The sequence below is a fragment of the Camelus ferus genome, chromosome 18 (genome assembly GCF_009834535.1).
Source record: "Camelus ferus isolate YT-003-E chromosome 18, BCGSAC_Cfer_1.0, whole genome shotgun sequence".
Classification (NCBI taxonomy): Eukaryota; Metazoa; Chordata; class Mammalia; order Artiodactyla; family Camelidae; genus Camelus; species Camelus ferus.
In genome coordinates, this window is record NC_045713.1 from 1,416,946 (window position 1) to 1,433,816 (window position 16,871).

Here is a 16,871-nt window from a genome sequence, read left to right on the forward strand (position 1 = left end):
CAGACTCTCCAACAAAGGGAGAGTCAAGATAAAATCAAACAGGCAGAAGGGACATAAAACACGGTCGTTATACCGACATTTTTGGCCTCTTCCCTCTTACCAACTAATTGTTTTTATCCCCACTGGAGACGTTGGCCCAGGGCGAGGTTTTGCTATGATTGAAAATTCTGACCTAAAGAGGCGAAACGACTTATTCCAGCTCCCAAACAGACTGATGGGACTTGAGCCACGGCCCCTGCTGCTTCAGCCAGAGCTGCGTCCCCAGACCGCAGGGCCCCGACATCAAAGTTGCGCCCCGCAACCCCCCAGCACAATCAGCTTGTGAGATTAGTGCTGCCCTCCCACAGTGAAATTTTATGGACCAAATCTGCCTGCCACCGGGCTCAGCAGCATAATCTCACCAGCAGCTTAAAGCCACGCTTCTGGAAGGCCAGAACGCGGTGGGGCTCCTGCAAGGGAGAGGTGATATGTAGCTTTAAACATCTGGAGGTGGAGGAATACACGTGTCAGCTTCCCTGCACTCTTGTCAGACTGTTCAATAAGCCGAGGCTTTGAAGATTTTCCCAGTGGTGTTTGTTACCTGGTGTAAATTTGCCCTTTCTTACACGGCTTTTTATTGCTCTTGGCTAAGAACACCGGACAGAGACGGGAGACCTGACTTACAGGCAGGCAGGCCGCTTTGCAGGAGAACTTGAACTTGATGTGCATGAAGCTGACAGTTCCTTGAAGGCCCTGTCAACCATCCATCCAGTAAACACTGCCACTACCCGGAGTAAAAACAGACTGAACCCACAAGCACAGACCCAAGACTCTCTGCACCTGTCTTGAAGCAATTATTGACATTATCGCCGTACAATGACTCTCTATTTGAACTTGTTTTCCTGATATTTAGCAGTTTGAATACTAATCCCCTTAACAAAACTGCCCCCATGCTTCCCCTCTCCCCTGCCCCCCCTTAATCTCTTTCTCTCCAGGGAGGAGGGTGGGTGCTGGATCCCAGTCCTTCTACTTTGCAGCACCTGGATTTGCATTGATTCCGGCTCTTGTCATTCATGTTACCAACAGGAATTAGCATAAGGCATTAAGGGGAAACTCAGGAGGAGAAAAGAAAGGCCATTTTGATGGAAATAAGGGGCAAAGGAATAATCTGCCATCAACTAAAATGCTTATTTGTGTATGGTTTCCCAAGCAAAGCTTAGAAACAGCCTATGTTGATTTTAGTGTACACAAAGAAACCCTAATCCTTTCAAGGCAACTAAATCACCCCCAGAAAAGCAGCTCAGAAGAAAGGCACCCTGTCAGAAGGATGACTATTCACAACCAAATAGACGCCACAAATCACACTCTGTAAGTAAACAAAAATAAGAATGTGGGAGATGTTGGATTGGAAAGGGCAGCTGGGTGGGATGGTGGGGCGGGAGGGAAGAGGCAGAGGGACAACGCGCGTCGTCAATCACTCCTCATCCGCCCCAAGGGAGCCTGTCAGCCCCGCGGGGGCAGCGGGGCCTGAAAGCGGGTCCCAGAGCCAGCTCTCCTGCTAGGGCCGATCCCAGAGAGGGGAAACGCATTCCAGAGCCCTACAGCAGGAAAGACACAGTCACGTGGGGCTGGCGGGCTGGGGGAGGGGGGGCGGGGTGTCACTGAAACAGAGAAGACCTCCCTTTGGTGACCTGTCCTGCCTCAGGCTCCTCCTCCTGTCCCGCCTGGATACACCACTGTCTACCAATCCTCTTCCCTCGTCCAACCCAGCAATAACCAATTACGCATTTTTACATATGAGCCCTGTATGCTACAAACTGCAACATATCTTCTTTTATTGGGCTTTTAGCATTATGGACAACAAATTTATACAAACTTTCAGTCCATCAAAAGATACGATGAAATATAAAACTGGAACACTCCATTATGCAATAAAAAAAGATAAAATTCAATATGACAATAATTCTGGGAGTAACAGCAATCACATCAGCATGGACACCTCAAGGGAACTCTAAACATAATGTACTATTTAAAATTGCAGTTGGTTCAAATTCTAAAATAATCTGGGAGCTCAAAATAACTGCACTTGGAAACGTGTCTGACTAACCAGTTAGCAAAAATGCCAGCCAAGGCAGCTATAGATGGCCGAGGTGGTTTCAAATTTCACTCCATGAAGGCCCAACCCTGTTCAAGTATCTTCCATCTAACACAGAAGGAGACCACCACAGGAAACACACACACTGTATTTAGCAATGACCATGTAAGCACCTAAATCAGGTTCTACAGTGAAGAGGAAGCGATCAAATCATCTGTATAATTTATACTCTTCAAATTACACACCTTCACAAAGTCCTGTGATTTGAAGCTCCCTTAAATTTCATTATTTCCAACAATACTGTTACAAATGAACACTGCTCAGAAACCTATTGGCAGTGATTTAAGATAAGTTTTCCCTTAATGTACTGCTGTATCATTAGCCTCTCTTACTCTGTATTGCAGTTTGGAAGAAATTAATGGGATAGCACGTATTTAAATTTTGCCCTCTTGCTCGTTTATTAACTTTACAGAAAGCCCACAGCAGAGTAAGGCTTGGTTTATGACCATAATACTGTGAATACTAAACATGCACTGGTTATTAGAGTCTGCAGAACAAATCAGCTATTTATAGTTCTCCAACTGCTGGGTAGTTGATAAGTAACAATAAAGTTAAGGCATCTTGAGAACTATTATTCTCCATTACCGCTTCCTACATTAAATGAAAGTCACATAGATAGTAGTAATTTCTTAGTCAAATCAATTTAAATAAGGCTTTGATGTATTCTTTTAAAATAAACTGCTTTTTGATGCATCCAAAAGCACACAGATTCTATCTCAAGCAAAAACACAAATTCTGAACAGTAGCTCCAGAATGAAAAGAGAATGACCATTGTTCTCCATGCTTCTGTCCTAGGCAATGACAATGAAACAAATATAAAGATAAGCTATTGCTCAGATTTAAGGAGTCTTACCTTTGTTTACAATAACGGTATTGAAGAGTTTTTCAGAGCTGGCGTCTGATGCCTGAAACACAAGAAGGGGAAAGAAGGATTATTATTGTCATTAATACCGTGGTCATCATCATCATTACTATCATCTTAAATCAATTTCCTACAGTTTAGAAGAGCCTAAAGAGGAAAGCAGCAATTTCCCCAGATCCGCCATAAGGTGGTGCTAGTTGACTGCAGGAGCCAGACCTGCAGTGCAGCTATTTGCTGGGGGAAAAAAAAAATCTGATTTTAAAAACGTGTCCTTATTAGACATATTATCTGTGCAAAACATATTTCTATGAGCTGATACACAAAGCAATTCAGCTCATTCACATAATGATTCTGCAATTTCACTGACAGATTATTATTTTGGAAACAGTACTTTTTTCATGATATTTGCAGACATGCCTATTTTTCAATTTTCTTTCTCAAACCAGAAATGCCTATTATTTCACTCTCTGCTTTTCTTCACTAAAAAGAGTTGACCAGAACTCCCTGAAATTCATTCTTAAAGATTCCTCTGATGACCCCAAGATCCCTGGCCCCTGTAGTAACCAGGACGACCTTGATGTTGAAAGGGAAGCAAGCCGACCTGCCCAACAACCGGACACTATACGTGCCATCGGCATTATTTCCTTTCCATTTTCTAGAAATCACGTCTGCTAATTATTACAGTGTCTCGAGGAAAGTGAAATAAACCTGTTTAAATGGCAAGAGTAAAGCCAATTTAAATTATACACTATGTTCTGGAAAATCAACATGAAGTCGGTCTGGAGAAAAATGCTACGATGTTTCAGAAGCACTGACTATTTCTAGAGCTTGAAAATTTTTTAAATTAACTTAAAAATTAAGCATTTCCACTATATAGCAATCTGATGGTGGTATCTGCATTTAAAGGTATAATGGCTATGTTATACTCATGCTGTTTTTGCTACCCAACCCTTGTAAGAAATCACACTTCATACACAGAGATGCATGTTTTGACAAAGCAAAGCACAGGATGTTGAATAAATCTAGAAGAAACACAAGAAATAGGGGAAGGGGGGAATCTAAATACAACATATTCTGACTCTGGAGCTGGCTTTGGGGGACAAAGAAGATACTCAACTTAGTCTTTTTGTGTTATGTTGACAGATGAGATATTCCTGTGTGGTATCTGGGGAATAAGTTCTAGTTTTCAATGCAAGTGATACAGAAAGACATAAAATATCATTATTAGGACTATTTTCCCCTTTATTTTAATTCTAATCCTCCCACTCTCAGGCTGGTTCCAAAGATTAATAAGTAGATGAAGAAAAAAATGTATGTGAAAACTAGTGTCGAGCTGTATACATTTATACATAAGCAGTTTAATATAAAATAAATCCTAGATAGATTTTTTCCTTTTATCTTGCATGAATCAAAAATATGCCAAGGGCCTTCCTGACATTTTAAACATAATTAAATAGAATTGTAATTATAGAAGATTTTTATAAAAATAAACTGCCAAAAAATGTGTTGTATGGAGGGGGAAACAAGATATGCATTAGACAAATCAAGAATATTGAGTTATAAAAGCAAAAACTATAGGAATAATGTTGTTATATTATAATATTAAGTGAGATTTCTAGGAACACAAGTTTCCCAGCTACAAACTTGGAGATAAGAGCATGCCATCATTCTTCAACAGCATTCCACCATTCTTCAATGAAAAAGTTCAAACTGGAATGGCTATGATAAATTCATGGCTTAAACTACAGCTGAGATTTAAAAAGGGGGGGAGGGAGCTGTTAATGAAATCATTTTACCAAACTGAAATAATCCTTGCAGATTTGGGGGCTACCTATTAAAATGAGTCTAATTGGCCCACAGAAATATAAAAGCAAAGTACGGTACCCCCAATGCAAAAAGCATGGGTAACGAGAGGGAAAGGGTCCTGATCCAGCTTTTAGCACTTGGGGATGTATGTTAGAGAGACAGACAGATCAAATAGGACAGAAGCTGTGGGTGCACAGGCCCTTTGGCTGTCCTGCACACCCTCCTTGGGGCTGCCACCCGTCAGCTCCACTGGGCTCCACACCATATTCTCAAGTAGCCAATTAAGTGATCCTTCTGTCTGAAGTGAACTTAGAGGATGTGATTATTATTATGATGCCAACCAGTAAGTTATTAAGGAAACACGCCTGACAGGATATTCAAAGCGACTTCAGAGTATGCTCTCTAATAAGAGCTTTTCCAGCGCTTCAATTTTCTGATACACGTCACAAAGCCATTTTGCTACTGGGAAGGGGGCGGGGGTCTCAAAAAGGTCTCCACGGAAAAACACCTAAAAGAAAACGACTGCAGGGAGACTTAGCCTAATCATAAAATGGTCTGGATCCCTTCTTTCTACCATCCAGGTGGTTAGGTTAAAACTATGGCGGACCACAGTCCCGGAAAAGTCAGAAAAGAGCTTCTCAGCCAAAGTCTTTTTTAAGCAGGAACTACAAAAAAATTCTTTGCTTTTTCTCGATAAACTTTCAAATTCAACTTGCGCTTTAAAGCATTAGTGCAAATTTGTGTTTTATTGGATCTTAATCTTTGGGATGTTTTCTTTTTTATTGTTTTCAGGGGAAAATCTGCAATTCCTTATATTACCTGGACCATTTTTCTGTTGGTTTTTTTTTGTTTGTTTGTTTTAAAACCGGGAACGACAAATGGAAACGTGGTGAGCCCAGAGTTGGCTGGCGAGCAGAGCTTTTGCTTCTCTCCTTTTTTAACACGCGGGCACCTTTACACACTAAAGATCGTGACATTCTGCTCGCCATTTCGTTTCAGCCCCCCGGCTCGGTTTTGGAGGGCGAGGGCGTGAAGTGGCTCCATTTAAAAATGATAGAGAAACAAAGCTCTCTCTTCTGGCTGCTTTTTATTTGGGGGGAGGTAGAATCAGGTTTTTTTTTTTTTTCAATCTTGAAAAATTACTAGACGCCGTAGTTGGTGGTTAAAGAAAAGTTAAATAAGTCAAACAGACTGAACGAAGGAACACAGAGAATGAGGGAAACGAATAAAAGCCTTCCGTGCAGACAGGGGTGGGACGTGGCCGCTCGTGTTCGAGGGCCACCTTAATTCCCTTCGGCCGCGGACCCCAGGGACGGCCCTCCGCATCCGCACCCGCACGAGGAGGGGTTTTCCAACAAGCAAAGAAAAACCTCCTCGAAACTTAAGCGAGTTCTTTCCCCAACCGCCGGATCTCGAGCCCAGATCTCCTTTTGCTTCTCTTGGCACCGCGTGTGGGCCAGGATCCCGACCTCGGCGGGGGGAAGCGCTACGCGAAGAACCGGCAGCGAGCGCAGCGTCAAGGTCTCCAGCCCGAGCGGGCTCAGGCTCCGGCCCCGGCCGGAGGCAAGAGGAGCCCCTCGGAGAGGGTGGCGCCGGGGCGGCTCCGGTTCCCGGGCACGACCAAGCAGCTCCGGCTGCCCGCGCCGCCGCTCCCCGCCCGAGCCCGGCGGGCCAGGGAGGAAAGTACAAAGGCGGGCGAGCGGGAGGAGGGGTGGCGGCGGGGGGCTCGGGCGCGCCAGACGCGAGGAGCCCGCCCCTGCCACCCCTGCCCGCCAGCCGGGCCGCCGCAACAAAAGACCCCCGACCGGCCACCTCCCTTCCGACCGCGGGCGGCGAGCGAGGGAGCCGCGCCCCCAGGGCTGCATTACCTGGTCGCAAAGGGTTAAGTGGTCCTGTCAGCCCCAAGTTCATGGTTTGCTTCCTGAGCAAGGCTCACGATGGGGGATCGTCAGAGACCAGGGGGAAAAACAGCCAAACACACGGAGAGAAAACGCCCAACTCCGACTGGGCTCCGTCCGCGGGAGTCTCTCCTCTTTTCCCGGCGAAAGTCTGAAAGCGGATGCACGCGAACCAAATCCGTACCAGCGGCAGCTCCGGGGCGGCCGAGCGCCAGCGCCGCGCACACATCCAGCGCGGCCGAGGCCAAGCGGGCGGCGGGGAGGGAGCGCCCGGCCCGCGTTTGCCCGCTGCCTCCCGGCTGCTCCTGCGACGCGCGGGGCCGGCCGGGCACGGCGGGGACTCGAGGGGCGTTCCGAGCGGGCCGGCGGGCGGATGAGGCAGAGAGGAGCGGCCCGAGCCGCGGCCGCGGCGCGCGGAGCTAAGAGCGAGGCGGCGGCGGCGGCGACAGGACAAAGGAGACCATGTGCGGAGGGGAGGAGGGAGAGGGAGGAGGAGGAGGAGGGCGCGCGGCGGCGGCGGCTGCAGCGACGGCGGCTTCTCCCGGCGGCCGCCTCGGGCTCTCCGACTGCCGCTCCCGCCTCTCCAGCAGCGCCGCGGGCTGACTGGTCCCGGTCCTGCTGCCACCGCCGCCGCGGCGCTGGAGGAGACGCTCCCGGAGTCTTTATTTAGGGCTAATACCGCCGGCGCGCGGCGCGGGCGGCGCTGCAGCAGCCGGGGCGCCGGGCGGGCTGCGCGCGGCCGGCAGCACCTCCTAGCCGGAGCTCGCGGGCGGGCGGCCGAGGAGTGCCCGGGGCTGGCTCGGCTCCGACCCGCGCTCCGCTCGCGGGCGCCTGCCTCTCCCGCCGGCTCGCCAGTCAAGTGAACTCCATCGGCGGCCGCCGCCGGCGCCGCGGACTCCCTGGCTGGACGGGCGTTGGGAGGGGGGCGGCGGCGCCACTGGGGCCCCTCACTCCGGACTTCGCTCCCCGACTGCGCGGAGCGCGCCTCCTCCAGACGCTCGCAGCTCTCGGAGCGGGACTTCCTCCGCGCGCCGAGCCCGAGACGCCGGTGCCACCGCCCCTCCTCTGTCCCGCCCCGCGCGCCCCGCCCCTCGCCGCCCCTCCTCTCGGCCCCGGCGCCAGGTCGGCCCCGCGGGGGCGCAGTCCCCGGGCGCGACATCGACAGCTGTCGCTCCCCCCGCGGCTTGGGCCCTGGGTCCCCACGGCTGCCTTCCCTGGCGGGCAGGCGCGGCGGGAACTGCCACGCTCTGCACCCTCCCCGCAGTTGCCGCTTCCAAGATTGCGCCGCGGCAGGGAAAGGCCACTAGGCCTGCAGGCTGAGGTCGAATTGCCACTAGGCCAGTCACATCTCGGGATCTCTGGGCAGTTGTGAGGGCTCATTAAGAAAGTGATGCATGTAAACCGCCTGGCACATAGTAGGTGCTCAATACAAAAGAGTAATAGGTACATTGTTGAAAATGTAGATGGGTGGGTTGGTCAGAGTCTAGTATTAGGGAAAAAGGTTTTAATCCAACCTCATCCCCACCATGATCAAAGGCCGAAGGCAGTTTGTTAGGTCTCAAGGGTAGTGTATGAACTGGCCATTTACAGGTTCCCGCTCCCTGCAGTCTTCAAATCCACTGACATTTATATACCTCCCACACACAACAGTAGAGATGGTTGCAACCACACTGCCTCACTAAATGTGCTATCATCCTGACATTTATCGTTTTATTCTCTAGCACCCAGTATAGGGCCTTGGGGGGGAGGGGGTGTGTGCTGAATGGCCACAAACGTGACCCCTGGTGGAGTCCCCTGAGCAACACACTCCCACCAGAGCGCCACAGCTCCCTTCCATCCAGTCTGGTGGGCCCCTGGCAGAATCCTGGCCTCCTGACTCACAGTCCCAACCACAGAGGCCCTGGAAGAGTACCAGGCCATACATGAGGGTGAGGAGACCCTCTGGAAACATCTGAAGAGTTCATTCCACCCCTGCAGCTTGGCAAGGTCCCGCCTTGGTGCCCAGGAAAAGTTGCTGAGATTTTTCTCAGCACAAGGGAACACGGGAAGCAAGGGCTAGGCTACCACTGGAAGGGTTCTGGCAGGGAGCAGCACACTGAGGTGGGTGAGAGGGAAGCTTACAGCTCCTGCTTTCCCTTCTGTGCCACTGGTACCTGGAGTGCAGCAGGGAAGAGAGCAAAGGGACGGGGCTCTCATACAAATGACATGGAGGCTGCTTTAAAGCAATAATGTCCATTCCTCACTTCTTTGAAGTTCAACACCTATCACTCTTTGATTTCATGGCACTCTTGAAAAACCTCTCAAGGGAATAAAAGTGGGTGCTTGCCGTAGGGCATAATTTTTTTCCCTTTAACTTCCAAATACAATTCATTTTGGAAATAAGAGGCTCTCTCCCTCCAGCTTCACAACACCCCACCCCTTCACAAATGATAGCATCATGTGGTGTTTCTAAAAAAAAAAAAAACACTTTTTTTTTTCCAGATAGGTAATAGAGATTTTTCTCTACCCTGACTCCCAGAGAAATCAGAAGAAAAGCTGCCCTGGAAGGTGTTAAGTTTGGAGTTGGATTTTCCAATTGCTTACGAGGTGTGTCAAAAACCAACCGAGGCCCTCAAGCGGGGGCACTCATTCTGAAGCTGTTTCTACAATACCAAGATAGTTCAAAAGCAAACATTGCATTTTCAAGAAAAGACATTAAAATGTTTCTTTTGGAGCAATTCTTGTCTTGTTTGCTAATAAAATCAATATTTTCAAGGAAGAAATTGCCAGAGCTTTTACTGGGTCCCCTGCAGGTAAACTGAGACACAAAAGCACAGGCAACTTAGAGGACCAACTCAAACCACCACTTAGCCCTCTGAAGTGCTTTCATCAGGCAGCGTTTCTGATACTTACCATGCCTTGCATTAAATTGTCATCTCTGATTATCAGGGATTAGACCTCAGATGAGAGCCTGGGACTGATCTGCACGTGTCTCTGTATCTTGATTATCTGTCATTGGGAGGAATGCAGAACTGCCCATAACTGAGCCTCCAGAGAACCCAGACTCAGCCCCTGCACTACTGCATCCATAGTCTGCCCCCCTGTGCCCTGCCGGCGCCCCTCGCCCTGTCCCTGCTCCCCCACCACCACTCTGCTTCATTTCTCAGCTTCTTGCCAGACACACGAATGAGTCTGTTCTGATTGGGTTCCAAGTTGCTCTATTCCCCCTCCTTTCTACAAGGGAGGGAATCAATGTCAAAATTGGAAGGGCGTGGCTATAGGACAGCATAGAAGGAAGAAAGAAAAAATGGATTATCTACACACTGGGTGATTGGATCCTGCTCAGAGATCTGACTTGCAAGAATCAAGATTTATTATGGTTTTTTTTTCTTCTTTGAGAAACTTAGCTTCCTTTTATTGGAATTTTAATTTAAAGATTATAAAGTCAAAGACTGGCCGTCATCGTGTCTGTTATATTTAGAAGGTTTAACATACTTCGTACTAATGGCTTCTTAGTATCACCTTCAGCCTCTGAACCAGATCTCAGAAGAGCAAATCTTATAAAAGGGAGCCCCTAACAAGAAGCAGGTAAGAAGAATATGGATTCAATGATCTTTCCAGTGTTAGATCAATTACTTCAGAAACAAAAACAATTTTTAATATGTGGTCAAAGACCTTAGGCAAGTTTATTATTAGCTAGCTAAACTTAAAAAAAAAAAAAGCTAAATTAAAATACGGAGCCTTCCTCAATTCTCAAAATACATTTTAAACTAGGTTTAAAAACTAATGGAAGTTCTTAATCAATCTACATATAACGGCAGAGTTTCAAAGCTTAAAATGTGATTATTTGATTCAATTTGTATCACAAATTACCCAACTGAGGCTAAACATCCTTTGGTAAAATATTTCTTAAAAATTCTGGTCTTCTGTCAAGTACCTTACACAGAAAAAGTTCATTAATTTCAAGGTATTCTCCCTCATAAATATAACAAACTCCAGGCACTCTCTAATAGAACGCAGGCTGGGTGATTCTTGGGGGTGGTTTAAAGGAAGAGGAAGTCTTTACAAAGATTTCCTCCAGGTTTTCTATGTTAAATTACGGAGTCTGAAAAGACCAGGAAAGGGGAGTGATAACACAAGGGTTCTGTCTCCTGCTAGCCTTGGGGAAGCCACCTGGCTTGTTTCTCTGTCTCCTGGAGGCTTGATCTGGAGGGTTGATCTTTTCAAATTCTAAAGCTCTTCAAGCTTTGAAAATACAAGTTTCTATTTGTTCTTCTGGTAAAGATTAAAAGCCAGCATCTGGTTGCCACTATGGCCCTGTCATCTCTGAATCAGGAGACGTTCAGGCCAATCTCTTCGCTCTCCTACCTCAGTTTCCTCATCTGTAAAAAGAGATGACAACAGTGCTAACACTTCATAGGGCTGTGGTTAGTCACAGCACCTGGCACTCAGCAAGTGGGATACAGGTGTTGGCTACAATGATTAAAGACGACGCCCTTAATTTGATTGCGGTGGAGACCAACAAAACAGGAGTACATTCTGGGATGGCTGCGAGGTCCGTCTATGGGATTCTTACTGGAGACCGCTCCAGTGATGAGGAAAATAACCGCAAGAACATCAAAAGCGACACCAACCCCCAGAAGTGGTGACAGTACTAGAGGGTAAAGAGCCCCCTTCACACAGGCACGACCGCCCACAATTCCTCCAGACGAGGTCGGAACTGGACATCGCACAGCCCGAGTCACGTTGCGAGGCTGTGGGGATCCGAGGAACGTGGGCCTTGTTTACAGATTATGACGCCCAATCTTGACCCAAGCAAAGTGTTACCAGCTTTTGCAAGGCTTTAAAGGCTTTAAAGGCGTGCTCAACCTCCTCACAATGAGAGCTTCAGTTTCTTAAAACGTACAATACAGGCAGCCCAGCGACATCATTTTGACGTGATAAACTAATTTCTGGTTTAAATAGGCCCAGTTTTGTCTATGAGCAGACAAATGGTTTCTTACTGGTGCAGAAGCGTGTTTTGTTCCTTTTCTCGATGCGGGATACCCGCTCCATCAATCTGATTTTAAATTCGACTGTGTCTTGGCGTCTCCATTCACGCCACAGCCATGACAGTGGTATAAGGAACGGACATGTCTGGAGACCGAAGCCAGCACTTTATTATCTAACCGTGAGGATATACGCGAGCCTGTTCCCCGTGACAGGCCTTCTTCCTGAACCTACCTGGCTTCTCGCAGATGTAACTCACATCTTGGAATGTGTTTACGCGTCATGTACCCAGCACAGTTCTAGGAGGCCGACCTCAGAAGATGCACAATGAGAGAGAAGGAATGGGTGGCTGAGGTCCTTGCTGGCAGGCTGGCGCTGCCTGACCAGTGTCTGGGTACCTGATAAAGTGAAGGGACACTCAGGACAGGAGACCACTGCTGAGAAACCTAGAGGGGCCTGCAGTTTGACTGCAGCTCCTTGTGGCCAGTGACCAAGAGCCTCGCCCGGAGAACTGAGTCAAGAGGTGGCTGGCCCCCAGGAAGCAGGAGATTCCCCCACTGCCAAGTGTGTCCAGGAGCTTCCACCTCTGCGAGTTCCTGACCTTCCACCTTCCATGCCGTCCAGCCTAGGAAATTAAAACTCTTTCAGGATCCTAGGGATTTGTCCTGGGTAGGCCAGTTCATTTTGAACTAGAGATGGTAATCTCTTTCTCTAGTGATGCACAGCTAGTCAACGTCAGTGGCCTCGAACCCCTCTGCTCTGTGCCCCTATCCCTTCAGAACAGGCCTTTTTTACATGGAAGCCTTGTTACTTATCACTCTGAGAGGAGACTGCAATAGCTCACACTCTTACTGTTATAAAGCAAAGTCTCCACCATTATATGCCTGTGTTGCGACCATTGATCATGGGGCTGCAACGAGAGAGAAGTAAATAAACCGAACTGGGTTAGTTTATGATGCATACTATTGAGACGTGGTAGGGAATAAATATTTTCCAAGTGCAGAAGTCAAGAAAAAGAATTTCACTTTCAAACTTCACCGTGTACTATAAACTACAAAGGGGGAAAAAGTATCAAAGCCATAAAATATCTCTTACTTTACCAACAAACCTACATTAAAGTATTAATATTCAGAATCTGACAATCCCACAAAGGAAGGCAATGAAAAATAAGAAAAAAACCCAAACAAAACATTCACTCTCTGTGGGCGTCTCCCAGTCACATCTTACTCCCCACCCGAGTGTATGGGAGCAGGACCGTGGGGTCGTCGCACCTTCCTGGTGCTCACCTGCGCACTGCTCACACCTCCGTCATACCATTTAGCGCTGATGGGTGTTTGTGATTTGGGGTCTAGAGACATGCATTCGATATCGAGTCCAGGCCCCTGGAGGGCAGGGACTCACCTGCCCTAGTTACCTGCTCGACTCTCCAATCGTGGCTCCTCTCACTGTTTCCATACAGAAATGGAGGTGGGGTGGGGGACCAGGCGTAATTAAAATGAGAAATGTCCCCAAAATGTCTGCATGAGCTAAAAGGATGGGTAGAACAAAGTACGTAAGTAATAAAGTCCATGACAATGATACACTGAAGAAAGTGACATGTTCGGTTGAAAAGAAGATGCTTTTGGTGAGGCTTTTCCCTTAGTTGCCTTTGCCTAAATTATCCCAGGATTTCATTCTTAAGCAGGCTTACTGGATTTTATAATTCGTGGTCCCTGGCTCGGTGGTTAGGGGTGTGGGGTGGAAGTTAGAAGGGTGTATGTTTGAATCCAGTCTCCGTCAAGATAGCTGGTTTATCCTGAGTCATGACTGACTTAACTTTTCCTAAGCCTCACTTTCCTCATCTGTAAAATGGAGCTAGTAATAGAATCCAGCCCTTATAGACTATTGTTGAAAACATTAATTAATGACATACGATGCAACTTGTTGTGTTTTTTATCCCAGGAAGACTGGTGAGGAGGGTGTTTAAACCGGAGCCAGCCCTTTCTCTGGAGGCATCTGAGGAGTTGGTCTAGTGGTGAAAAGCGTAGCTACTGAGGATGGAACTGCTGGGTCCAACCCCTGGCTCCTCCTCCACTCCCGTGTCTTAGCTTTGTGAGGGTGGACAGATTGCTCCACCTCTCTGTGCCTCGGTTTCCTCTTCTGTAAAAAAGGGCCACGACAGCACCTCCTGTGATTACAGCAGCCGCTGAGGGTTAAACGAGTGACTGAGTGAAGGCATGTGGAGCAGCATCTTGTCTTCGTGAGCTACAAGGCATCAGGGAGTAGGTCGTCTCAGTTTGGGGAGGAGTGACTGACACTGGCTTCTCTGAGTTTCAAAAATGCAGGTGGTCAAGCACCCACTCCTTTGGGGGAAAGGAAAAAAGGCCGTCCTCTCTGCTGGCCCCATGGACGCCCGAGGGGACGGGCCTAGGCTCCCTCAGGACACTGGCTGTACTTCACTCACCTGTAAATTAAGAGCTGTAGCCTCGGGCTCCCAGGCAGGCACAGGCGCGCCCTTGGGGGAGGGGGCCCAGCAGGGAACGCAGTCCCTGTCGTCACCCGTAGGGGTGCAACTGTCTGTGTTTCAGCCTCCTTAGAAAAGGCTGTTATGCAAAATCAGGGCTGCTAGCGAACCGACCACGTTCCCCAGTTCTCTATGTGAGAGGCATCTGAGTCACTTTGGACTGAGTGCGCCCCCCTAAATTTTCCACAGTTCCTGGGAGAGAAAGGGGCCCTTAAAGCCGCCCGAGATCGTCCGCAGGTGGACGTCTGAATGAGCCACATGAACACTGAGCTGGGACCGCATCTGGCCTCCCCAGCCATGTTCACCATTACACAAGTCATACCGGGGTGTCACCATAATTTCAGTTAAGTTCTGCACTGAGGGGAAGCTACTTTTCTGCACCTGATTTGAGGGCCCTCATTTCTAGCTTCACTGAGTCAGGCAAAGGCTGTTGCTATACTAGGTCTGGGTCAGGCTCAAAATATGATCCTAAATCTTCATTTCAGGGCCTTGAAATGAAAGGGAGGGAGAAACCAACCAACCAACTAGTGACCCCTAAACCAGGAAGAGACATAGGCCAGAAATTACACACCACCACGCCACTCTAAGACTCAGCCTCTCATAAGATGCTGCCATACATGCCTATGTAACATATTTTTCAAAAATCTTTACAATTATTATGTCATCTGCTCTCACATCAGCCCTGTAAGGTGAACAGAAAAAAAATGGCTATTTTCTTCCATATTCCAGACCAGGCACCTGATGCAGAGTCTGAGTATGCCCTTTGGAAGTGGAGGAGCCATGATGCCAGCTGGGTTCTGACAGGCATGTCCAGCCCCTTCTCCCCTCTACCAGGCTCTACCATCAGCACCACTGAGTGAATCTTGGTTTCTCACTCCTTTGGCCAAGCCTGGACTTCCACGTACTCCCAGTGCTGAAATGTTAGTTCTGGAGCTAAGTCAAAATAGATTCTGATATCTAAAATCTAGAGCAGCGTCAAGATCCCAGGGTCACGGTAAAGCTATAAAAGCTGTGTGAATACTGCCAGGCTACGTGAGCGGTTTACCCTCACAGGTTTTCGTTTGAATGTCTGCTTACATCCCACGTTAAGGTAATTTGCGAAAGTAACAAGAGAAATGGGGGCCAGCTGCCTGTCAGCACATCTTTCCCTGCAGCCTGCTCTCAAAGGGTTTGCTATCTTTTCCTGGAAACATGTTACCTGAAAGTATTAATAATCTTTAGGGCATCAGAAATTCTCTTCCTCCATCTAGACTGATACACGTGGACCTAACAAAGCTTCTGTGTTTTCACTTGAGCTTCATTGTGGCATATCCTGATGGTCCAAATATTTACTTGCAGAAATTCTTTTGGGTAAGAGCGAAACATTTGCTTCTACTGTTTTGGTGACTCATACAGTTGCTGGAGTACTAGGTGGGCAGCTATAAGGTCAAAGAATTCCCTTAGTTTAGATTTCCTGAAAGCATTCTTACTGACCAACATTTCTGCCTTTTCACCCGTGTTCTGGTCTTCATTTTCTCCCTGTCCCTTCCGCACTATCAGCATGGAGTCGGAGGCTCTAACGTGGCCATTACCATAGACTCCATCTCTGTGGCTTCAGGAATCAAATGAGCATGCTTTGCAAGCAGTCAACTGCCACCAAATGCCACTTGCCATGATCATGCACTGCAGCTACACAGGGTGAGGGCAAGCCCACACACCTGCAGAGGCCTGCTATGCCTCTCCGGTCCTGGACAATCCCCATTACCAGACCTTTACTACAAATGAATTAAACCAGCAATTTCATCTGCGGCAAACTCCGGCCTATCTGGAAAGTCTCCTTAGGGAAACAGATGCAAGACCATATCTGATAAGTATGGCCTGTTTCTTGGCTGGACCCTGTCATTCCTTTAGGGGCATTTAACTGTCCTTAGTGGGAACAGGACACGGCTTTGGAGAGAAAAGACTCAATCAGTGGAGGGCCGGGACTGCACCCTTACTTCCCCCTCCTCCCTTCCCCCACCGCATCATCATTCTTGTTAACATCTAGAACAGTACTCTCATGCCTTAGACATAATAGATGGTCAATAAACAGAGTGAGATCAACGTGGTGATGAATGCATGACCATATCTCTGCCAACTAAAACAGAAGAGAATGAAGATATCTCAAAACTAAACTGTGAAGTCCTTTCCACAAGTTGCCACCAGTGTAAAATTTCATAGAATACAGAAACCCATCATCATAAGCTAACAACACAGCACATGCAAATTCTCTTGAAAGCAGATTACTACTTACAATATCACGTCAACCCTTGGGGTGGCTACTCTGTGAACGTGGCCTGCAGTCCCTGCACATGGGCGTGCCAGTCTCCCATGGGAAGCTGGAGCTCAGGCTGTCTACCCTGGAATCTGGGCTGGCCCTGTTAAGTGTTTTGACCAATAGAACATGGAAGAAGTGATGTTCTGGAACTTCAGTGCTTGGTAAGGTGTTAAGAAGGGCCGGGAGTTTCTGATTCTTTCCTCTTGGAACCAGGACACCATGTTGTGAGGAAGCACAAGCAGGCACACATGCAGAATGAAAGCCACGGGACCAGAGACTTGGTTGAGTTCCAGCCAATAGCCAGTAACAACTCGCCAGCCATGTGAATGAGCACCACGGGTGGGGCTCCTCCAGCCCCAGCGGAGCCTGCCTTCGCTGATGCCAAGTGCAGCAGAGAGAGATTG

The 16,871-nt window shown here is 48.1% G+C and overlaps 1 protein-coding gene across 1 annotated transcript in view; it reads right to left on the bottom strand.

Moving 5' to 3' along the window:
• Window positions 1-16,871, bottom strand: part of AUTS2 (activator of transcription and developmental regulator AUTS2) — a 1,021,658-nt gene that overhangs the window by 75,274 nt on the left and 929,513 nt on the right. Inside the window, 1 exon segment of the mRNA XM_032459496.1 lies at window positions 2,988-3,039. Within this exon segment, the coding sequence (XP_032315387.1) occupies window positions 2,988-3,039 (52 nt within the window).